General features: G+C 45.9%; 1 protein-coding gene across 3 annotated transcripts in view; it reads right to left on the minus strand.

The window, feature by feature from the left end:
- Window positions 1-259: 259 nt before the first annotated feature.
- Window positions 260-25119, minus strand: part of USP5 (ubiquitin specific peptidase 5) — a 38896-nt gene continuing 14036 nt past the window's right edge. For 2 of the 3 annotated variants that reach the window (XM_056529543.1, XM_056529542.1), the window contains exons 8-20: window positions 24905-25098; window positions 23778-23849; window positions 23571-23646; window positions 22417-22542; window positions 22187-22340; window positions 21917-22091; window positions 19458-19546; window positions 17020-17211; window positions 12232-12375; window positions 10741-10886; window positions 10470-10626; window positions 3273-3357; window positions 260-1013 (exon numbers count right to left, since the gene is read on the minus strand). In XM_056529543.1, the coding sequence (XP_056385518.1) occupies window positions 920-1013; window positions 3273-3357; window positions 10470-10626; window positions 10741-10886; window positions 12232-12375; window positions 17020-17211; window positions 19458-19546; window positions 21917-22091; window positions 22187-22340; window positions 22417-22542; window positions 23571-23646; window positions 23778-23849; window positions 24905-25098 (1704 nt within the window). In that variant the 3' untranslated portion in view covers window positions 260-919. The remainder of the gene's footprint in view (window positions 1014-3272; window positions 3358-10469; window positions 10627-10740; window positions 10887-12231; window positions 12376-17019; window positions 17212-19457; window positions 19547-21916; window positions 22092-22186; window positions 22341-22416; window positions 22543-23570; window positions 23647-23777; window positions 23850-24904; window positions 25099-25119) is intronic. The other variant, XM_056529544.1, reaches the window with a different exon arrangement.

Raw genomic sequence — 25119 nt, forward strand, 5'->3', positions numbered from 1 at the left:
CACAGTGCTCTCTGCTGACACCTCTGTCCGTGTCATGAACTGTCCAGAGCAGGATAAGTTTGCTATGGGAATTTGCTCCTACTCTGGACAGTTCCTGACATGGACAGAGGTGTCAGCAGAGAGCACTGCGGTCAGACTGAAAAGAACTACACAACTTCCTCTGGAACATATAGCAGCTGATAAGTACTGGAAGGATTAAGATTTTTATATAAAAGTAATTTACAAATCTGTTTAACTTTTTGGCACCAGTTGATATGAATTTTTCTTTTCCCCCCACAGAGTACCCCTTTAATGTCTGCGGGAAACCGTACGCCTCGTCCTGTTCATTAAAGCGTACGCGGATACCGCAGAAGGATTAAACATGTTCATCCAATTCAGTAGTGTAAACGAAATTCACAAATACTATAGTGTGACTGGGCCCTTAGACGACCGGACCCACTAAGCAGTCTTGTCCCTGTAATTTTTGGGGTCCTAACCATAAAACAACATCAAAAACGGACGTACGGGGAGGAAAAAAAAAACTTTTTTTTTATTCACACGGTTTTGGGAACACATAAACCAGCCAACTACTGCGAGAGGAACCCCCGTACCCCCAGACTGGGCACAGTGACCCCCATATCAGATCCCCTCCCCCTAAAGCTTTGCCGAGTCCTGTCCCTAGTGCAGAAGCAGACGCAGCCTGACCGTCCACTGTGCCAGACCCATCTTCTGCCACCGAAGATATTTTTGGGGAAAAGGGGTAAGTGCCGTGATGGGATCGGAGGGTCGGGGGATCCAAGGACAGGAACGTCTTGTAGCATAACCCAGGAATAAAGCCGCCCCAAGCCTTGAAGATGTGACCCGGTAAACCCTCTATCCCGTAAAATCTTCGCCGAGGAGGGACACAGAACGCACACCGAGGAGTTGGGGGTGGGGAAGATTAACTCTGCACACGCTGGTAGAAGTAGATGTAACCAAGGTCTTTTGGAGGCTTTTCGGATGCGCAGACTTTCTGGTCATTGTAGATCACCCACCTGAGGAAGAGATGAAAGGACAACAACAAGTTAAAGGGGTATTCCAAGAAAAAATTTTTTTTCCAGAAAGTTAAACAGATTTGTAAATTACTTCTATTAAAAAATCGTAATCCTTCCAATAATTATCAGCTGCTGAAGTTGAGTTCTTTTCTGTCTGGCAACAGTGCTCTCTGCTGACATCTCTGCTTGTCTCGGGAACTGCACAGAATAGAGGAGGTTTGCTATGGGGATTTGCTTCTAAACTGGGCGGTTCCCGAGACAGGTGTCATCAGAGAGCACTTAGACAAAAGAACAACTCAACTTCAGCAGCTCATAAGTACTGAAAGGATTAAGATATTTTTTTTAATAGAAGTAATTTACAAATCTGTTTAACTTTCTTGATATATGATGATATTTAAAAGAAAGGGGGGATGGGTGTCTTACAGGGTCCCAATATTCTTTCTAATCACATGAAAACTGTAGAGCAGTGTTTCCAAACCAGGGTGCCTCCAGCTGTGGCAAAACTACAATTCCCAGCATGCCCAGACAGCCTTTGGCTGTCTGGGCATGCTGGGAGTTGTAGTTTTGCCACAGCTGGAGGCACCCTGGTTGGCAAACACTGCTGTAGAGATTTAAATTGTAAGGCCCATAACAGTGGTCTTCAAATTATGGACCTCCTGATGTTGCAAAACTACAACTCCCAGCATGCTCTAACAGTTGGTTGTCCGGCAACGCTGAAAGTTGTAGTTTTGCAAAATCTGGGAGGTCCACAATTTGGTGACCACTGACCTATAAAACTTATGCTAACACAGCAGATTTTTGCGGAAATTCCGTTGCAGCAGAGTCCTATTGCTTTTAATGAGATATCAGTCATGGAAACATCTGCTGCAGAAATTCCGATTCCGGCCTCCGCAGAAAGAATTGACATGTCAATTCTTTCTGCAATATCCGATCTGAAGTGCATTGCCGTCTATGGAGAGGGTGTATTTCTGAACAATCCTAGCGCTGGCACGCTCTGCCGTTGTCTGCGGAATGTCGGGCTGGAAATTTTCCGCACAGAGAATCCACTGACCGGGCGTGCTGGGAGTTGTAGTTTTGCAACAGCTGGAGGCACCCTGGTTGGAAAACACTGACTTAGACCAGAAACACTGACTTAGACCAGTGGTCTTCAAACTGTGGCCCTCCAGCTGTTGCAAAACTACAACTCCCACCATGCCCGGACAGCCGTTGGCTGTCCGGGCATGCTGGGAGTTGTAGTTTTGCAACAGCTGGAGGTACTCTGGTTGGGAAACACTACTATATACACATCAGAAGCCATCATGCTGGGAGTTGTAGTTTTGCAACAGCTGGAGGCACTCCGGTTGGGAAACACTACTATATACACATCAGAAGCCATCATGCTGGGAGTTGTAGTTTTGAAACAGCTGGAGGCACTCCGGTTGGGGAACACTACTATATACACATCAGAAGCCATCATGCTGGGAGTTGTAGTTTTGCAACAGCTGGAGGCACTCTGGTTGGGAAACACTACTATATACACATCAGAAGCCATCATGCTGGGAGTTGTAGTTTTGCAACAGCTGGAGGCACTCTGGTTGGGAAACACTACTATATACACATCAGAAGCCATCATGCTGGGAGATGTAGTTTTGCAACAGCTGGAGGCACTCTGATTGGGGAACACTACTATATACACATCAGAAGCCATCATGCTGGGAGATGTAGTTTTGCAACAGCTGGAGGCACTCTGGTTGGGGAACACTACTATATACACATCAGAAGCCATCATGCTGGGAGTTGTAGTTTTGCAACAGCTGGAGGCACTCTGGTTGGGGAACACTACTATATACACATCAGAAGCCATCATGCTGGGAGTTGTAGTTTTACAACAGCTGGAGGCACTCTGGTTGGGAAACACTACTATATACACATCAGAAGCCATCATGCTGGGAGTTGTAGTTTTGCAACAGCTGGAGGCACTCTGGTTGGGGAACACTACTATATACACATCAGAAGCCATCTAATGGGGGTAGTGAGTGGTGGGCAGGCTTCAACGGCTGTCAGGCCATGCTGGAAGTTGTAGTTTTGCAACAGCTGAAGGCACCCTGGTTGGGAAACACTGACTCAGACCCTGACTATCTGCTTATCAGAGGGGATTCGCTGGTCTGATGTTAGACCCCACAAGAGATGAAATATAGGAAGAAGAGAGAAGAAAGAGTTAACATTCTGAAGAGGAGGATAAGATGGCCGCTAGCAGATCCAACCCCCAACAGGTCTCACCGTCCATCTTTCTTTATATGACACACGTAGTGACCGCACATGGTGGACGTTCCCATATGGCTGATGAACGCGAAAAGTTCATATCCTGTAAAAAAGACAAAAAAGGTATAAAACAAAAAGTAATGACCCCTGACCTAACATGTTACATGATGTACATCACGTCCTGGTCATGTGACCGGCACACAGGTGCAGGGTTTGTTACAGGAGACGGCTCCGATAACAGTAAAAGGGGCTCATTCACACACACAGATATTTCCAGCATAATATGGCGGCGGTAGGATCAATGCATTTTAGAGCGGATTCTGCCAAAAGAACGAACATGTTCATTTTCGGCGGAGTTTAGAGTCCGGAAATTTCATAGTGTGAATGGTGGAGCGGAGTCCCATAGAGAACAATGGGGGGCTGCTGTACTGTATTTTGCAAGCGGAATTCCGCTCAGAAAATACATAAAGTGAGAGCCGTGTACCTGAGTGTGTCTGTCACATGGCTGCCACTGATGTTTATTTACTGAGAGTAACCCAGTTCTTTCTGAACGCAAGCAAACATTTTGGAAACCATTAAAAGGGGTACTCCGGTGGAAAAAAAAAAAAAATTTATCAACTGGTGCCAGAAAGTTATACAGATTTGTAAATTATTTCTATTAAAAAAATCTTAACCCTTCCAGTACTTATTAGCTGCTGAATACTACAGAGGAAATTCTTTTCTTTTTGGAACACAGAGCTCTCTGCTGACATCACGAGCACAGTGCTCTCTGCTGACATCTCTGTCCATTTTAAAAACTGTCCAGAGTAGGAGAAAATCCCCATAGAAAACATATGCGGCTCTGGATATTTCCTAAAATGGACAGAGATGTCAGCAGAGAGCACTGTGCTCGTGATGTCAGCAGATAGCACTGAGTTCCAAAAAGAAAAGAATTTCCTCTGTAGTATTCAGCAGCTAACAAGTACTGGAAGAATTAAGACTTTTTTTTATAGAAGTCATTTACAAATCTATTTAACTTTCTGGCACCAGTTGATTTAAAAAAAAAATAAAAAAGGTTTCCATGGGAGTACCCCTTTAACCTCTTAAGGACCCAGGACGTATGAGTACGGTGACCCCGCACGGTGACCCCGCATCATATCGCGGCGGGCCCAGCGTCATAGTGAAGCCGGGACCCGCCTCTAATAGCGCGCGCCACTGATCGCGGTGCCGCGAGCTATTAACCCTTTAGCCGCCTGCTCAAAGCTGAGCCACGCGGCTAAAAGTGAAAGTAAAAAGTGCCGGTTAGCTCAGGGAGCTGTTCGGGATCGCCGCTGTATAATCGCAGCATCCCGAACAGCTGTAGCACAGGAGGAAGGTCTCTTACCTTCCTTCCTGCGCTGTCCGATCGCCGATTGAATGCTTCAAGCCTGACATCCAGGCTTGAGCATTCAATCGCCGAAAACACTGATTGATCCATTCCTATGGAGATGAATCAATCAGTGTTAAAGATCAGTTAATTCAATGTTATAGCCCCCCCTATAGGAGCTATAATATTGCATTAAAAAAGTGTAAAAAAATCATTAACCCTTTCAATTATCCCTTCCCTAATAAAAGTTTGAATCACCCGGCATTTCCAAGAATAAAAAAAACAGTGTAAATGAAAAATAAAAATAAACATATGTGGTATCGCCACGTGCGGAAATGTCAGAATTATAAAAATATACCGATTTTAAAACCGCACGTTCAATGGCGTACGCGCTAAAAAGTTCAAAAGTCCAAAATAGCGCATTTTTTATCACTTTTTATACCACAAAAAAGTGAATTAAAAGTGATTAAAAAGTCTGATCAGAACAAAAATGGTACCGTTAAAAACTTCAGATCACGGCGCAAAAAATGAGTCCTCATAGCGCCCTAAACACAGAAAAATAAAAAAGTTATAGGGGTCAGAAGATGACCATTTTAAACGTATAAATTTTCCTGCATGTATTCATGATTTTTTTCTGAAGTGATACAAAATCAAACCTATATAAGTAGGGGATCATTTTAACCGTATGGACCTACAGAATAAAGATAAGGTATCATTTTGGCCGAAAAACGTACTTCGTAAAAACGGAAGCCCCCCAAAACTTACAAAATAGTGTTTTTTCATCAATTTTGTCATTTTTTCCCCATTTCACCGTAGATTTTTTGGGTAAAATGACTAATGTCATTACAAAGTAGAATTAGTGACGCAAAAAATAAGCCATCATATAGAATTTTAGGTGAAAATTTTAAAGAGTTATGATTTTTTAAAGTTAAGGAGGAAAAATTGAAAATGAAAAAACGGAAAAAGCCCAGGTCCTTAATGCATTCTGAACATTTTGTTTACAACGCTCGGAGCCGGAGGCAGTGATTGTGATGTCACGGCTATGAGCCCCCCATGATGTCACGCAACGCCCCCTCCATTCAGGTCTATGGGACGGGGCGCGTCGCAGACACGCCCCCTCCCATAGACCTGAATGGAGGGGGCGTGACGTGACACAATGAGGGGGCGTGGCTGTGACGGCAGGAACCCGGCGTTTGTTTAGAATGCCGCGGTCAGACATCTTACCCCCTATTCTTTGCATAGGGGATAAAATGTCTAGCAGCGGAGTACCCCTTTAAAGGGTTGATGGAAAAAGAATACTGAAAAATGTCATCATACTATGTATAACTTAACTATAATTAATACTTCAAGCAGGATCACCTATAAATGATAGATTATTAAAGGGATACTCCACTGTAAAAAAAAAAAAAAATGTTTTAATCAACTGGTGCCAGAAAGTTAAACAGATTTGTAAATTACTTCTATTAAAAAATCTTAATTCTTCCAGTACTTATCTGCTGCTGTTATGCTCCACAGGAAGTTCTTTTCTTTTTGAATGTCCTTTCTGTCTGACCACAGTGCTCTCTGCTGACACCACTGTCTACTTTAGGAACTGTCCAGAGTAGGAGCAAATCCCCATAGCAAACCTATCCTGCTCTGGACAGTTCCTGAAACGGACAGAGGTGTCAGCAGAGAGCACTGTGGTCAGACAGAAAGGAAATTCAAAAAGAAAAGAACTTCCTGTGGAGCATACAGCAGCTGATAAGTACTGGACAAGGATTAAGATTTTTTTAATAGAAGTAATTTACAAATCTGTTAAACTTTCTGACACCAGTTGACGTAAAAGAAACTGTTTTCCAGTGGAGTACCCCTTTAAAGATAAATGGAAAGCCATTTCTTAAAATAAATTATCCAGGGATACAAAATCATAGCTGCTGTTATTTATTTTTATTTTATTTTTTTAAAATTAAACCTTCTACGACGACCTCACTAGGGAGGTTGGATCGAGTCACAGCCAATTCCAATTGTATATTGTAAATCAGTCACTGAATATCAAGAACAGAGCTTTGACTGACACTATAACCACTTCGGGCATACCTCCTCACCAATAAGGAATAGGGGAGGCGTGCCCACACTATCATTGGTTATACAGTGACCCCCCGACCTACGATGGCCCCGACATACGATCATTTCAGCATACGATGGCCTCTCAGAGGCAGCATCAACATACGATGCTTTTTTAATGTCGCGGCCATCGCATAAACGGCTATCCGGCAGCGCAGACTGCTTCACCTGCCACCGGATAGCCGTTTACGGTGCCCCGTGTGCTCCGGTGATGATCACTTACCTGTCCTCGGGGCTCCGGCGCGTCCTCTTCGGGATCCCCTGCATCGTCGGCGCTCTCCATCGTCGTCATCACGTCGCTGCACACGCCGTCCCGTCATCCAATAGGAGCGGCGTGCGTAGCGACGTGATGGCGGCGACGGAGAGCGAGGATGCCGGGGAAGCAGAGGCCTTGCCGGAGCGTCGGGGACACCTCAGGGACGCGCCGACAGTGATGGACGGCGACATCCAGGGCAGCGGTGAAGGTCCGGAGCGGCGGGGACAGGTGAGTACAACTTCCTCTACCAGTGGTCTTCAACCTGCGGACCTCCAGATGTTGCAAAACTACAACTCCCAGCATGCCCGGACAGCCGTTGGCTGTCCGGGCATGCTGGGTGTTGTAGTTTTGCAACATCTGGATGTCCGCAGGTTGTAGACCACTGTCCTATACTTTACATTGCACTCAACATACGATGGTTTCAACAAACGATGGTCCATTTGGAACGGATTACCATGGTATGTTGAGGGACCACTGTAGATGTATTCCGTAGATGCGCATTATCCGCTGCGAGCCATACTACCCAATTCTGGCCCAATGACACATGTAGAGGTATAGATAAATCATAACAATATAACCACGAGAGGTTAAAATAAAGCCTCTATAATACGTGTGTCAATAATAATAAAACTTAAAGGGGTATTCCAGGAAAAAAACTTTTTTTTTTTAAATATCAACTGGCTCCAGAAAGTTAAACAGATTTGTAAATTACTTCTAATAAAAAAAATCTTAATCCTTCCAGTACTTAAGAGCTTCTGAAGTTGAGTTGTTCTTTTCTGTTCAAGTTCTCTCTGATGACACGTGTCTCGGGAACCGCCCAGTTTAGAAGAGGTTTGCTATGGGGACTTGCTTCTAAACTGGGCGTTTCCCGAGACACGTGTCATCAGAGAGCATTTTAGACAGAAAAGAACAACTCAACTTCAGCAGCTCATAAATACTGAAAGGATTAAGATTTTTTTTTAATAGAAGTAATTTACAAATCTGTTTAATTTTCTGGAGCCAGTTGATATAAAAAAATAAAAATAAAAAATAAAATAATATTTTTCCTGGAATACCCCTTTAACTTTTGAGTATTAACTAATAAATGAATAAGGTGAGAAACACACGTTTTAAAACCACAGTGCCACTGGGGTACCTATACTAATGTTTGAAGGGGCCAATCAGGTCCTCATCAGTTAAAGGGGTATTCCAGGAAAAAAAAAGTTTTTTGTATGTAACAACTGGCTCCAGGAAGTTAAACAGATTTGTAAATTACTTCTATTTAAAAAAATCTTAATCCTTTCAAAAATTATCAGCTGCTGAAGTTGAGTTGTTCTTTTCTGTCTGACAACAGTGCTCTCTGCTGACATCTCTGCTTGTCTCGGGAACTGCACAGAGTAGAAGAGGTTTGCTATGGGGATTTGCTTCTACTCTGGACAGTTCCCTAGACAGGTGTCATCAGAGAGCACTTAGACAGAAAAGAACAACTCAACTTCAGCAGCTCATAAGTACTGAAAGGATAAAGATTTTTTTAATAGAAGCAATTTACAAATCTGTTTAACTTTCTGGAGCCAGTTGATATTATATATAAAAAAGTTTTTTCCTGTATAACCCCTTTAAAGCAACAGGAGTTGGTGGGTCTGATAATACTGCTTAATAACAGATTGCGACACCAAGTGGTATATAGGTCTGTAGACGTTGTGGTTGGACATGATTTCAGGTGTATATATGTTTTTGATATACTGTACTAGGGATCGACCGATCATCGGTTTGGCCGATATTATCGGCCGATAATCACGATTTTGGGCATTATCAGTATCGGCAATTACCATGCCAGTAAGCCGATAATGCCCCGCCCCCGACACCGCGATCGCCCCCCCCCCGGTCCCATTGCCTCCCCCGTCCCCGGTATTATAATTACCTGTTCCCGGGTCCACGCTACTTCTGGCTCCTGCTGCGTCCTGCGTTACGTTGTGCGCAATGACGAGTGACGAGACGCGACGTCACCGCGCACAGTGACAGCTCAGGAGATGTAGAGTGGACCCCGGGAACAGGTAATTATAAAACCAGGGATGGGGGAGGCAATGGGGCCGGGGCGGTGGAGCGTGCGACGCGGTGCGGTGGAGCGTGCGACGCGGTGCGGCGGTGGGGGGAGCGGTGCGGTGGTGATAGGACTCAGGACCCCCGGACAGGCAGGGGGAGAGAAGCGGGTGGCGGCGGCGGTCTATGGCACCGCAAAAGCCGCTGCAGTTCATTGATTTAAAGCGCCCGCTTTAAATCAATGATCTGCAGTGGTGTCGCGGGGGGATAAATGGCCGATAACTTATACCGGAATATCGGTATAAGTTATCGTCTATCGGCCCCAACCTGCACCGATTATCGGTATCTGCCCTAAAAAAACGATATCAGTCGATCCCTATACTGTACATATTCACCACTCAAGATGATATTGGGTGACAGGCGGCTACTAACCCCACCTGCAGATGCAGTCTGACCACCACTTATATATATTTATAAGCACCTCCATATGTTGCTTAGGTGACCAGCAAATAGCTCCAGCTGTGCACCGCAGGTGTAAGCTAGATGGTAACTGGTTGGGCTATTAGCTTATTTTGTTTTGCATTGGGTCCAGTGGAACGGCTATTAAAACAGAAAACTGTCACACCCAGACATGTTTTGCCACTGGTGTGGCTTTATCAAGGAGACAACTTACAGCATTGAATGTCTCCTTGATAAAGCCACACCAGTGGCGAAACGTTTCGGGGTGTGACAGTTTTCTGTTTTAAATAGCAGTTCCACTGGGCTCAATGCAAAACAAAATAAGCTAATTTCTCACCTTATTCATTTATTAGTTAATGCACAAATAAAAGTTAAGTTTTATTATTATTATTGACACATGTATTATAGAGGCTTTATTTAACCTCTCGGGGTTATATTGTTGTGAATTATCCGGTGCAAGAGGACTTAAAGGGGTACTGCGCTGCTCAACGTTTGGAACAAAAACTGTTCTCAATACTGGAGCTTGTGACATCATAGCCCCGCCCCCTAATGATGTCACGCCCCACCCCCTCAATGCAAGTCTATGGGAGGGGGCGTGACGGCCGTCACGCCCCCTCCCATAGACTTGCATTGAGGGGGCGGGGTGTGATGCCATGAGGGGGTGGGGCATGATGGCATGAGGGGGCGGGGCATGACGTCACAAGCTCAAGCGTTTCAGTGAGGCTATGTGCAGCTGTCAATCAGGCTCAGTGCAGAGAAACACTTCCTGAGTTTGGTCTCCTGCCAGGCCGGGAGGAGACCGAACACACTGTATTAATTGCGGCAGGGAACAGAACAGAGCCACCTAGTGGCCGTTTTTTCTATTACATTTTAAACATATTTATGTTTATAATTTTAAAAGCAAGTAATTGGGAAAGTGTCTGCTAATTACACAAAGAACAATATATATTAACAATAACTTTCCACTCTGGACAGATCTCCCACACCTTCATGGCTGGACATAAAGCACCACTACTATCTGTCAGACACTCACGCCCATTTCCATCTTTGACACGAGGTCCGGCAGCAGGCAGGCTCTCTGACACGGATTCGGCAGCAGAACGTCCTTCTGACAGGTCCATGGCAGCTTCAGCATCCAGGTCATCGATGTGAGAGAAGATCCAGTCCACGGCTCGCTCCAGATTATTGTTCTACAGGGGTTGGAACGTAGGACGTTACGAAGGTTACCCTTCCCCTTCTATGATTTTACACTTCTGTGGTCATCCTATAGGTGTGATAGCACACAGAAGTAGCGGGGTACTTACTGTAGAGAGGAGTGCCCTCACGGCTTGTTCTTGGGAGAAGCCCATGGAGATAATGGTGGCTATGTGCTCCTCAGATGGAGGGTCTCCTCCTACGGGGACTGAAGGTGGAGCGCTGACCCCGGATAATACTAAAGGATGAGCAAAGTCTGTGAAGGGAGAGAGAATATTGTCAGGTGACCCGATCACTGACAAGCTCCTACCTCCATCTTGGTAATGGTACATATAGGGTGTGTGCTCAGACTACGTGCCACGAACACATAATACTTTAGATGTGTTTCCCAACCAGTGTGCCTCCAGCTGTTGTAAAACTACAACTGAGAAAATCCTATTAAAAACGTAATCCTTCCAATACTTCTCAGCTGCTGTATGCTCCAGAGGAAGTTCTTTTCTTTTTTAATTTCTTTCCAGTGCTCTCTGCTGACACCTCTGTCCATGTCAGGAACTGTCTAGAGCAGGAGAAGTTTGCTATGGGGATTTTCTCCTGCTCTGGACAGTTCCTGACACGGACAGAGGTGTCAGCAGAGAGCACTGTGGACAAGACAAAAAAATAAATTCAAAAAGAAAAGAATTTCCTCTGTAGCATATAGCTGCTAATAAGTACAGGAAGCGTAAAGATTTTTTTAAATAGAAGTCATTTACAAATCTGTTTAACTTTCTGGCACCAGTTGATAAAAAATAAAACAAAAAATGTTATAGTTCGGGTGAACAGCATTCAAATGAGTGGTCACTTACGTGAATTGATGAAGTATTGCCAAAGAGTCTTCATTCTTCTATTTCTATTGCACTTCTCTGCACAATGGAGGCAGGGAGCCAGCTTGCCGCGATCCCCTGCCTCCTCAATATTTCCTCTCCTGCCCTCCCCTCTAATGAATATGCAAAATAATTGACTCTCATGTCGCCAGGACGTGCGAGATTTGCGGGGGTGAGCGCTCTCTGCTCGGAGAACAGCGCAGGAAAGCTCATACATGTCATGATTAAAGGGGTACTCCGGCCCCAAGACATCTTATCTCCTATCCAAAAGGATAGGGGATAAGATGTCTGATCGAGGGGGTCCCGCCGCTGGGGACCCCCACAATCTAGCATGCAGCACCCACCTGTAAGTACTGCCGGAAGCTCTGGAGGTTCTCAGTCTTTTGCCTCCCGACCACGGGGACGGAGTATCATGACATCACGACCCCGCCCCCGTGTGACGTCATGGCCCGCCCCCTCAATGCAAGTCTATGGGAGGGGGCGTGACGGCAGTCACGCCCCCTCCCATAGACTTGCATTGAGGGGGCGGGGCATGACATCACAAGGGGGGCGGGGGTTTGGGAGTCGTGACGTCACGATCAGACATCTTATGGATAGGGGATAAGATGTCTTGTGGCCGGAGTACCCCTTTAATAAAAGGTTATAACATGAAGAAAAGTTCCTATATGCCCTAAGGGGCCATTAGAAGCTATACAGGGGGTCATGACACTAACAGGGGTGATAACATGAGGAAAACATTACCTGGGTCATCCATGTGTGACATCACCCACGTCATGGCAGCTTCTGCCCCACTGTTGCCCGTGTAGTAAACTGCTTTGCGACAAGCTTCAGCCGGGAATCCCATCTCCACCAGTTGTGTGACCACCGACTCGTCCAGCATGGGAGCTGTGAAAAACAGGGAAAGAACTGCAAGTGACCGAAAGTGAGGCAGGATGTGGTGTCCTACATGATGGGGTTCAGAGACATCCCCAAAAGGGGTGAGCAGAGAAAGAGACAGAATAATAGATCCCAGGACAATGGGAGCAGGGAGCCCACAGGCAGACCCCCCTCCCCCTATACTAACACACAAGGCATGCACCGCCATCCACAGCTCATGTGGCACACACACTGAACTACAATACTCCTGATATACCCCATAATCCAGGATCCTATGGTGTAAGGAGGGAAAGTGGTGCGGGCGGACAGTGTTAATAACATCCAATAAAAGCACCGTCTCCCAAACTATGGCTCTCTGACTAATGCAAAACTAAAACCTCTAGCATAGTGGTCTCCAACCAGCGGACCTCCAGATGTTGCAAAAATACAACTCCCAGCATGCCCGGACAGCCGACGGCTGTCCGGGCATGCTGGGAGTTGTAGTTTTGCAACATCTGGGAGGTCCACTGGTTGGAGACCACTGCTCTAGAATATCCCGACTAAAGACTGTCCGGGCATGCTGGGAGTTGTAGTTTTGCAACATCTGGAGGTCCGCAGGTTGGAGACCACTGCTCTAGCATATCCCGACTAAAGACTGTCCGGGTATGCTGGGAGTTGTAGTTTTGCAACATCTGGAGGTCCGCAGGTTGGAGAACACTGCTCTAGCATATCCCGACTAAAGACTGTCCGGGCAGGTTGGGAGTTGTAGTTTTGCAACATCTGGAGGTCCGCAGGTTGGAGACCTCTGCTCTAGCATATCCCGACTAAAGACTGTCCGGGCAGGCTGGGAGTTGTAGTTTTGCAACATCTGGAGGTCCGCAGGTTGGAGAACACTGCTCTAGCATATCCCTACTATAGACTGTCCGGGCATGCTGGGAGTTGTAGTTTTGCAACATCTGGAGGTCCGCAGGTTGGAGACCACTGCTCTAGTGTATCCCAAATAAAGGCTGTCCGGGAATGCTGGGAGTTGTAGTTTTGCAACATCTGGAGGTCCGCAGGTTAGAGACCACTGCTCTAGTGTATCCCGAATAAAGACTGTCCGGGCGATGCTGGGAGTAGTAGTTATGCCATGTACAATGAACACATCAAAAATTAGACAAGTAGGGGAACGATTTTCAGTTGAATGTTCACCTCTACAATGAAAACAAGCCATATCGCAAGCCCGCAGTTGCATCTAAGTGCCTGTAGGCGGCAGACTGAAAAGGAGTAAAATCTTGGTATTAAAACGGGGTCTCCATCCGTGGTAGACCAGAACATATCCAGACTCAGCAGCCATCAGGCCATAGTGCTTGCCCTCCTTGCTCTTGTGGGGACTGACAGCAGGGTCACTGACTACATTGTAAAAGCCCCAAGTGCAGCAGAGACCCCCCCCCTCTTGTGCAAGGGAGAGGACAATGGCTGCCAGCTGATGTTCTAATTTAAAGGGATACTCCCCGGGAAAACATTTTATTTTTTTTTTTTATCAACTAGTGCCAGAAAGTTATTTGTAAATTACTTCTATTTAAAAATCTTAATCCTTCCAGTACTTATCAGATGGTGTATACTACAGAGGAAGTTCTTTTCTTTTTGAATTTCCTTTCTGTCTGACCACAGTGCTCTCTGCCGACACCTCTGTCCATGTCAGGAACTGTCTAGAGCAGGAGAGGTTTGCTACATGGATTAGTTCCTGCTCTGGACAGTTCCTGACATGGACAGAGGTGTCAGCAGAGAGCACTGTGGTCAGACAGAAAGGAAATTCAAAAAGAAAAGAACTTGCTGTGGAGCATACTGCAGCTGATAAGTACTGGAAGGATAAAGATTTTTAAATAGAAGTAATTTACAAATCTGTTTTACTTTCTGGCACCAGTCGATTTAAAAAAATAAATAAATAAATGTTTTCCACCGGAGTACCCCTTTATCCCCTTAAGGACCAATCCCATGTTCACCTTAAGGACCAGAGCATTTTTGGGGGGGCCTGTCTCATTTAGGAAGCCCCCATGGTGCCAGACTAGCGAAAAACACCCCACATGGCACACTATTGGGAAACTACACCCCTCAAGGAACGTAACAAGGGGTGCAGCGAGCCTTAACACTCCACAGGTGTGTGATGACTTTGCGTCCGAGTCGGAAGTGAAAATGAAAAATTTGATATTATTATTACTAAAATGCCGATGTTACCCGAAATTTTTCATTTTTACAAGGGGTAATAGGTGAAAATGTCCCCCAAAATTTGTAACCCCATTTCTTTCGAGTAAGGAAATCTCTCATATGTGGATGTAAAGTGCTCTGCGGGTGCACAACAATGCGCAGAAGGGAGGGAGCAACAATGGGATTTTGGAGAAATACGACAGGGCTCCGAAGTGAGAGAGCACCATGCGCATTTAGGCCTTAATTAGGGATTTTTATAGGTGTGTACGTTACACTTGCCTCCTCCACCAAAAATAATGTACGTCAGATTTCCCCAAACACCCTGTTGCAAAATTCCCAACATGCCTGGACAGTCCATGGCAATCCGGCAATACTGGGAGTTGCCTGCTGTAAACCCCCGCCAGTGTGAATGTACAACTTTCAGCTGTTGTAGTTTTGCAACAGCTGGAGGCACACTGGTTGGGAAACACTGAATTAGGTAACAGACAACCGTAGTGTTTCCGCACCACTGTCTGTTTCCTAACTCAGTGTTTCCCAACCCGTGTGCCTCCAGCTGTTGCAAAACTACAACTCCCAGCATGCCTAGACAGCCGAAGGGCACATTGGGAGTAGGGATCGACAGATTATCGGTTTGGCTGATATTATCGGCCGATATTCACGATTTTTGATAATGCCCCGACCCCCCGCGCAGTCCCCAGGACCGCCACATTGCCTCCCCCATCCTCGGTTTTATAATTACCTGTTCCCGGGGTCCGTGCTACTTCTGGCTCCTGCGGCGTCCTGCGCTATTGCTGTGCGCTGCGCAATGACGAGTGACGTCCTCAACGCGATGTCACTGTCAGTGCGCATAGTAACAGCTCAGGACGCCGCCGGAGCCAGAAGTAGCGCGGCCCCCGGGAACAGGTAATTATAAAACCGGGGATGGGGAGGCAATGGGGCAGCGGTGGTGGTTTGACGAGGGAGGACCCCAGGACAGGCAGGGGGAGGGATTCTGGCCCCGCAAAAGCCGCTGCAGTTAATTGATTTAAAGCACCCGCTTTAAATCATTGATCTGCAGCGGCTTCTGCTGGGCCGAGGGGGGGGGGGCTAAAAAAAATCAATATCAGTCGATCGCTAGTTAAGAGAACAGTTTAGTGACCACTGTGTAGTGGTCTCCAAACTGTGGCCTTCCAGATGTTGCAAGACTACATGGACATGCTGGGAGATGTGGTTTGGAAACTCCTGGAAGCAGCAGTGAAGATCACTTTACAGCGATCTTCACTGATGCCTCCGCCGCCGCCGCTGCCTCCACTTGCCTGCACCTCCTTTCTGCCGCCGGTCCCGTTGTGTCCTCAGGTAACTGCCCCCCCCCCACGGCCCCTGCATCATTGCCGCCATCTTCCCCCGCTCTGCCCTGCGATTCGCCAGGCAGTCCTGACTGGCCAATCGCAGGGGATAGGAGAAGGTGGCACCCAAGCCACCTCACTCCTATCCTTTAGGATGATCGGGGACAGTTCCGATCATCCCTATTTTCTGGGCAATCGGGTCACCAGAGACCCAAATCAGCCCGGAATCGTCACATATCGCCAATCTGAATTGATCGGTGATTTGGTGTGATGGGCGACATGTGGGGGGGAGGGGGAGGTCTCAAGCCCCTCCCCCCTAGGGGTTTGTACGGGGTGCCTACTGAATGATTTCAGCAGGCATCCCGGTCCGGTCCCAGACCAAAATTCTGGTACGCCCTTGGACCTTAAGGGGTTAAAGGTACTTTCAGTACATAAAGCTTATTTGTTATATAGCAAATGGTTTTACAGCACATTTTTCAGTTCAATTCTTCATCATTACCGAAACCTCTTCTTGCTGTCAGTGAATGGATGAATGAAAACCTCTTCTTGCTGTCAGTGAATGGTTGAATGAAAACCTCTTCTTGCTGTCAGTGAATGGATGAATGAAAACCTCTTCTTGCTGTCAGTGAACAGTACATGAATTCCTGTCCAGCTTGGCATGATACAGCCATCTTATGTAATCAGCCACGCAAAGCAGTGATTACGTATGCACGATGCTCCATTCACTGTATATGGCGGTGATTCCCCCCCAACCAGCGTGCCTCTGGCTGTTGCAAAACTACAACTCTCAGCATGCCCGGACAGCCTTTGGCTGTCCGGGCATGCTGGGAGTTGTAGTTTTGCAACAGCCGGAGGCACCCTGGTTGGGAAAAACTGGTCTATGGTGATGATGGAGATGGCTTTAAATATTGATATAGAGTAAGTTTGCACTATACTCATTCCATCCTCTTTAAAAACGTTGCATATATATATATATATATATATATATATATAAAAATATAAAATCTACCCTCTACGAGGTGGCAGAATAGTCTAAAAATTCTGTACGGATACTGATAAAAGACATCCTGGACCATATGGGGAAGCCCCTCGCTGCGTTGCCCGACATCACACATCCGTTCACCCGTCATTCACATGTCCCACAAGAGTCAGAAACACTAACATGTCGGAGAGGAGAAGTGAGGGGAGCAGTACGAGTCGTCATCATCGTTGCCATAGAAACCAAGGCTACCTTTGGGCTCATCTGGGGTCACCAATGGGGGAGCAACGTCTGGAAGTTCTTCTTCGTCCCCTTGTAGACCCCCACCCCGAAACTGAGACAGGTCCAGTTCCTCTGGGGCATCAATTGAGACGTCTAAGGATTAAAACAGAAATATGAGGTCAATGTACAGGACTGAAAAAATACAGTACAAATATATCCAAAAGGAATCTCGTAAATTATGGAAGCCTACAACCTGCACTTATTTGGGGGAGATTTATCAAAACCAGTCTAGAGGAAAAGTTGCGGAGTTGCCCATAGCAACCAATCAGATCGCTTCTTTCCTTTCTGAAAATAAAAAGAAGCGATCTGATTGGTTGCTATGGGCAACTGGGCAACTATTACTTTGGACGGGTTTTGATAAATCTCCCCCATTGAGCTTGTGGCATTTTAGAGTCATGACACCTTCCTTCTGAATATCCACTTTTTGGCCCCCCACAATACTTACTGCCCCTATTTAACCAGTATAGCCACCATCTATCACAATGCACAGGAACAGGACAGAGCTCGTGGTCTAGTCCCCCCACCCACCCACCTGTGTGTATGACATATGTGTATATATATATATATATATATATATATATATATACAGTCATGGCCGTAAAAGTTGGCACCCCTGAAATTTTTCTAGAAAATGAAGTATTTCTCACAGAAAAGGATTGCAGTAACACATGGAGAAGAAAAAATTTTGTCTCAAGGGGCGACACGCCTTCTTTACCGTGAGGACTGTGAATTTATGGAACGGTCTACCTCAGGAACTGGTCACAGCAGGAAAAATTAACAGCTTTAAAACAGGATTAGATACATTCATGGAACAAAATAACATTAATGCTTATGAAGAAATATAAAATCCCATCCCTTCCCCTCCCCAATATCGCGCCATACCCCTACCCTTAATTCCCTGGTTGAACTTGATGGACATATGTCTTTTTTCGACCGTACTAACTATGTAACTATTTTTGCTATACACTTGTTTATTCCCTTTGAGTGTATTGGAACTAAACCAAAAAAGGGAGGGATGGTGAATAAGCAGCCCCAAACAAGTTCCAAAGATATCCAAGCTGTCCTGCAGGCTCAGGGAGTATCAGTGTCAGCGCGAACTATCCGTCAACATTTAAATGAAATGAAACGCTATGGAGGAGACCCAGGAGGACCCCACTGCTGACACAGAGACATAAAAAAGCAAGACTACATTTTGCCAAAATGAACTTGAGTAAGCCAAAATCCTTCTGGGAAAACATCTTGTGGACAGATTAGACCAAGATAGAGCTTTTTCGTAAAGCACATCATTCTACTGTTTACCGAAAACGTAATGAGGCCTACAAAGAAAAGAACACAGTACCTACAGTGAAATATGGTGGAGGTCAATGATGTTTTGGGGTTGTTTTGCTGCCTCTGGCACTGGGGGCCTTCAATGTGTACAAGACATCATGAAATCTGAGGATTACCAATGGATTTTGGGTCGCACTGTACCGCCCTGTGTCAGAAAGCTGGGTTTGTGTCTGAGATCTTGGGCCTTCCAGCAGGACAATGACCCCAAACATATGTCAAAAAGCCCCAGAAATGGATGGCAACAAAGTGCTGGAGAGTCCTGAAGTGGCAGCAATGAGTCCAGATCTAAATCCTATTGATCACCTGTGGAGAGATCTTAAAATTGCTGTTGGGAAAAGGCGCCTGCCAATAAGAGAGACCTGGAGCAGTTTGCAAAGGAAGAGTGGTCCAACATTCCGGCTGAGAGGTGTAAGAAGCTTATTGATGGTTATAGGAAGTGACTGATTTCAATTATTTTTTCCAAAGGGTGTGCAACCAAATATTAAGTTCAGGGTGCCAATAATTTTGTCCAGCTCATTTTTGGAGTTTGGTGACATAACTTCCAATTTGCTTTTTTTCCTCCTTTTTTGGTTTAGTTCCAATACACAAAAAGGGAATAAACAAGTGTATAGCAAAACATGTGTTACTGCAATCCTTTTCTGTGAGAAATACTTCATTTTCTAGAAAAATTTCAGGGGTGCCAACATTTACGGCCATGACTGTATATAATTATTTATTTTTAGTATATATTTATCTCTATCTGTATCTCTCTATCTATAGGTATCTATATCTTTATCTATCTAGATATCTATCTATATCCATCTATCTATCTATCTTTATCTATAGATATCTATCTATATCTCTATATAGATATCTATATCTCTATATAGATATCTATATCTATATAGATATCTATATAGATATCTATATAGATATCTATATAGATATCTATATAGATATCTATATAGATATCTATATCTATATCTATATATCTCTCTATCCACAATTGTGATGACACCTCAGACACTTACCCAATTTCTTTGGAACCCAGTCCAGACCAAACGTGAATTTCTTAATCTGGATGACCAAGTAGTCAGGGAATGAGGCAAAGCGGGATGTCCTGTGACAAATAAAACAATGGCATTAGTTAAAGGTCTTATCCGTGGGTCCTGACCACTCAGACCCCCCCCCCCCCCCCCCCCCCCCGGATGGGGGATAAGTTTTTGATCACGGGGAGGTCCGACCGCTGGAGTCCCAGTGCTCTCCCCTGGAGCGGTGCGTCACGACCCCCGCCCCCTCCATATCTCTCTACCGTTGAGCTGTTCGGCTATCCCATAGAGATATATGGAGGGGGCGTAGCAGCCCCCGCTTCGGGCATGGGACGTGATATGCCGATCCAGGGGAGAGCAGGGCCCCATACAGAAGATCGCAAAGGGCCCCAGCGCTCTGACCCCTGTGATCGAAACTTATCCCTTATCCTGCAGATAGTTTTTTTTTCATGAGACTACACCCTTAAGCATTGTAACAAACCCTCAGCTGTGTGTACTGTGGTTTAGTAAAGATTATTAGACTCAATGTAAATAATAAAAATTTAATTCGCAGGCTGCAAGCAGGGAATCCTAAACAGTTAAGTCGATTAAACTAAGTATATAAGAAAGCTGCAGTACATTATTTCACTCCTGTAAATACATAAATATACACTGCTCAAAAATACAGGGAACACTTAAACAACACAATGTAACTCCAAGTCAATGACACTTCTGTGAAATCCCACTGTCCACTCAGGAAGAACACTGATTGACAATCAATTTCACATGATGCTGTGCAAATGGAACAGACAACAGGTGGAAATTATAGGCAATTAGCAAGACCCCCCCAATAAAGGAGTGGTTCTGCAGGTGGTGACCACAGACCACTTCTCAGTTCCTATGGTTCCTGGTTGATATTTTCGTCACTTTTGAATGCTGGCGGTGCTTTCACTCTAGTGGTAGCATGAGACGGAGTTTACAACCCACACAAGTGGCTCAGGTATTGCAGCTCATCCCGGATGGCACATCAATGTGAGCTGTGGCAAGAAGGTTTGCTGTGTCTGTGAGTGTAGTGTCCAGAGCATGGAGGAGCTACCAGGAGACAGGACAGTACATCAGGAGACGTGGAGGAGGCCGTAGGAGGGCGACAACCCAGCAGCAGGACCGCTACCTCCACCTTTGCGCAAGGAGGAGCAGGAGGAGCACTACCAGAGCCCTGCAAAATGACCTCCAGCAGGCCACAAATGTGCATGCGTCCACTCAAACGATCAGAAACAGACTCCATGAGGGTGGTATGAGGGCCCGATGTCCACAGGTGGGGGTTGTGCTTACAGCCCAACACTGTGCAGGACGTTTGGCATTTGCCAGAGAACACCAAGATTGGCAAATTCACCACTGGCGACCTGTGCTCTTCACAGATGAAAGCAGGTTCACACTGAGCACATGTGACAGACGTGACAGAGTCTGGAGACGCTGTGGAGAACGTTCTGCTGCCTGCAACATCCTCCAGCATGACCGGTTTGGCGGTGGGTCAGTAATGGTGTGGGGGGGCATTTCTTTGGGGGGCTGCACAGCCCTCCATGTGCTTGCCAGAGGTAGACTGACTGCCATTAGGTACCGAGATGAGATCCTCAGACCCCTTGTGAGACCATATGCTGGTGCGGTGGGCCCTGGGTTCCTCCAAGAGGAAGGCATTGATGCTATGGACTGGCCCGCCTGTTCCCCAGACCTGAATCCTATTGAGCACATCTGGGACATCATGTCTCGCTCCATCCACCACAGACTGTCCAGGAGTTGGCGGATGCTTTAGTCCAGGTCTGGGAGGACATCCCTCAGGAGACCATCCGCCACCTCATCAGGAGCATGCCCAGGCGTTGTAGGGAGGTCATACGGGCATGTGGAGGCCACACACACTACTGAGCCTCATTGTGACTTGTTTTAAGGACATTACATAAAGTTGGATCAGCCTGTAGTGGGGTTTTCCACTGTGATTTTGAGTGTGACTCCATATCCAGACCTCCATGGGTTGATACATTTGATTTCCATTGATAATTTTTGTGTGATTTTGTTGTCAGCGCATTCAACTATGTAAAGATGAAAGTATTTCATACGATTAGTTCATTCATTCAGATCTAGGATGTGTTATCTTAGTGTTCCCTTTATTTTTTTGACAACAAACAATTTGTTCTTTACTTAAGAAAATAGACAAATAGATCCGACCCCTATACCAGCGTTTCCCAACCAGGGTGCCTCCAGCTGTTGCAAAACTACAACTCCCAGCATGCCCGGACAGCCTTTGGCTGTCCGGGCATGCTGGGAGTTGTAGTTTTGCAACAGCTGGAGGCACCCTGGTTGGGAAACACTGCCCTATACGGTGCAAGATAGATATTTGTATAGAAAATAACAGTTTGATCTTAAAACAAAAAAAACAAAAAAACTGACACAAGTAACACGTTCCTTACTTAAGTGCTGTAGATTTGGCCTGCAGGGCGGCGCTCCAGAACTCATCCAATTGCTCAGGGGCTGCAAAGGCTTCTAGACAGGATTTGAATGGAATTCGTGCTCTGACTAGCTCCGGAGGGGGGCGGTGATCCTGCTCCGCTTGCTGTCTGGCCTGTTCGTAGGCAGCGAGCTCCTCTGCACAACACATAAAAGTATAGGTGAGCTCCTACAGGTCAATAGATCATCGCCCCCCCCCCCCCATACACCGCAGAGCTGCGGCTCAGTCTGACCTTTGTTTAATGCGGCCTCCATGGGTACAGGCAGCTGCAGGATATACTCCACTCGCTGTGTGTACTTCACCTTCTGTGACACCAGACATTTGATCTTCTCTTCCACCAAAAAACGGAAAACTTCATTGGGATTGGAAGAGCTGCGGCAGTTCCTCTGCGGAGACATAATGCAGGGTGAGCGCCGGAGCTGTAAACACAGCGGACAGCCTATAAAATCCACTCCCACTTACCTCCACCATGTTTATGAAGTGAAGGAAGAACTCCTGGGCATCCTGCTGCCTGTTGGTGGAGAATTCTGGGTGTCCTTTCCCAATAAGTGCTTTAAACATACGCGGTGCGATGCCATCCTGCACACCCTGCAGACAAATATGTAGTGCGTATAAAATACTGCCACAACTACCAAGATGTGAGGGGCCCAACATCACTGGTTATTAGGTTTAATGTAAAAGAATGTATGATAAATTAAAGGGGTACACCGCCCCTAGACATCTTATCCCCTATCCAAAGCATAGGAGATAAGATGTCTGATCATGGGGGGTCCCGCCGCTGGGGAGCCCACGCGATCTCCCTGCTGCACCTGGCATTCATTTAGAACACCGGAAGCTCGTGAAGTCATGGCCACAACCCATCAATGCAAGTCTATGGGAGGGGACGTGATTGCCGTCAAGCCCCCTCATATAGACTTGCATTGAGGGGGCGTGGCCGAGACATCACCATCGGGGCATGACTGTGACTACACGAGCCTCCACCCCGCATCGCCAGTCATCTGGCAGGGATGTCTCTGGTGCCGCAGCAGAGATTACGGTGGTCCCCAGTGGCGGGACCCCCACCATCAAACATCTTATCCCCTATCTTTTGAATAGGGGATAAGATGTCTAGGGGCGGAGTAACCCTTTACGCTCTGCCCACTTGGCGAAAAGGATAGGGGATAAGATGTCTGATTGCGGAAGTCCCGCCGCTGGGGACCACCCCGCGACCCCCCTGCAGCACCCGGTGTTCTAAACGAACGCCGAAAGCTCGTGACGTCGCGGCCACACCCCTTCAATGCAAGTCTATGAGTCTATGAGGCCATCACGCCCCCTCCGAAAGACTTGCATTAAGGGGGCGCTGCCGTGACGCCACGAGCAGGGCATGACTGACTACACGAGCCTCTGCCCTGCATCGCCAGTCATCCGGACCCCCACGATCAAACATCTTATCCCCTATCCAAAGGATAAGATGTCTAGGGGCAGAGTTACATTTACTCTGCCCACTTGGCAAATGTGGCATAAAGCTAAAAAAATTAAAATCAATAAGTGTTGATTTTTGCTGCCAAAATATCGGTGTACTTGATAAATTCCCACCAATGTATTTATTTCTTTGGTAACTGAATGCCAAGTCTCACCTTTTGATCCTCATTTTCTTTTTCAGTACTCGGCTTTGAGTATTCGCCAGATGATAAACCATTACCAAGCTTCGCTCTGTGGAACCAACAAAATATACATTACTCCATTCATGTCAATCTTCCAACATAAGTCCCAATGCTGGACAGTCTACGGCACCAACTCCACCCCATGCCTATATGTCACATAGAAAAATAACCTTTACTTACACTTGAGTGCTGAAATCCTGTGTGGGATCAGATGGTGACTTATGGAATATTTGCTCCATACGTTCCACATACCTGTAAGAGATGGAGACAGCATAGAAACATAGAATGTGTCGGCAGATAAGAACCATTTGGCCCATCTAGTCTGCCCAATAATCTGAATCCTATCAATAGTCCCTGGCCCTATCTTATATGAAGCATAGCCTTGTGCCTATCCCTATCTTATATGAAGGATAGCCTTATGTCTATCCCTATTTAATATGAAGGATAACCTTATGCCTATCCCTATCTAATATGAAGGATAACCTTATGCCTATCCCTATCTTATATGAAGGATAGCCTTATGCCTATCCCTATCTTATATGAAGGATAGCCTTTTACCTATCCCTATCTTATATGAAGTATAGCCTTATGCCTATCCCTATCTAATATGAAGGATAACCTTATGCCTATCCCTATCTTATATGAAGGATAGCCTTATACCTATCCCTATCTAATATGAAGGATAACCTTATGCCTATCCCTATCTTATATGAAGGATAACCTTAAGCCTATCCCTATCTTATATGAAGGATAACCTTATACCTATCTCTATCTTATATGAAGGATAGCCTTATGCCTATCCCTATCTTATATGAAGGATAACCTTATGCCTATCCCTATCTTATATGAAGGATAACCTTATACCTATCCCTATCCCTATCTTATATGAAGGATAACCTTAAGCCTATCCCTATCTTATATGAAGAATAGCCTTATGCCTATCCCTATCTTATATGAAGGATAGCCTTATACCTATCCCTATCTTATATGAAGGATAGCCTTATACCTATCCCTATCTTATATGAAGTATAGCCTTATACCTATCTCTATCTTATATGAAGGATAGCAAAGGATAGCCTTACAGCAAACTATATTTCACTGTAAAACCATTATGCTGCCCCATAACTAATATCTTCTCATTCACTTGCTAAAGGGTTAGAGGTCAGCCCCAGAAGGCCCCCTACATCCTCGCTTAGTTTCCCAAGGAACCCAAATATGTTCTAATGCACTTGCCAGTCCTCTGTCTGTCTGTTCTAGGAGTCACTGAGGATGTGACAAGTCCGGGTCCGGACCCCAGAAACACTTACTTGCGCTGGAAGGCAGGTATACTGAACACAACCTGCATTGTGGAGTTGAGATAGCAGCTGTTGCCCAGGTTGCAGATCCCCGTGTACCCCGGTCCATACAAGGGCTGCAGCTGTACCCCCGATTCTTGGATCAGCTCCCATTCTCCAATCCTCTGGTTCATATCAATTTCCAGCTCCGTCATTGTCTTGTCCGTCTAGTAATGGGAAGAGATGTT

The sequence above is a fragment of the Hyla sarda genome, chromosome 7 (assembly GCF_029499605.1).
Source record: "Hyla sarda isolate aHylSar1 chromosome 7, aHylSar1.hap1, whole genome shotgun sequence".
In the NCBI taxonomy this organism is placed as follows: domain Eukaryota; kingdom Metazoa; phylum Chordata; class Amphibia; order Anura; family Hylidae; genus Hyla; species Hyla sarda.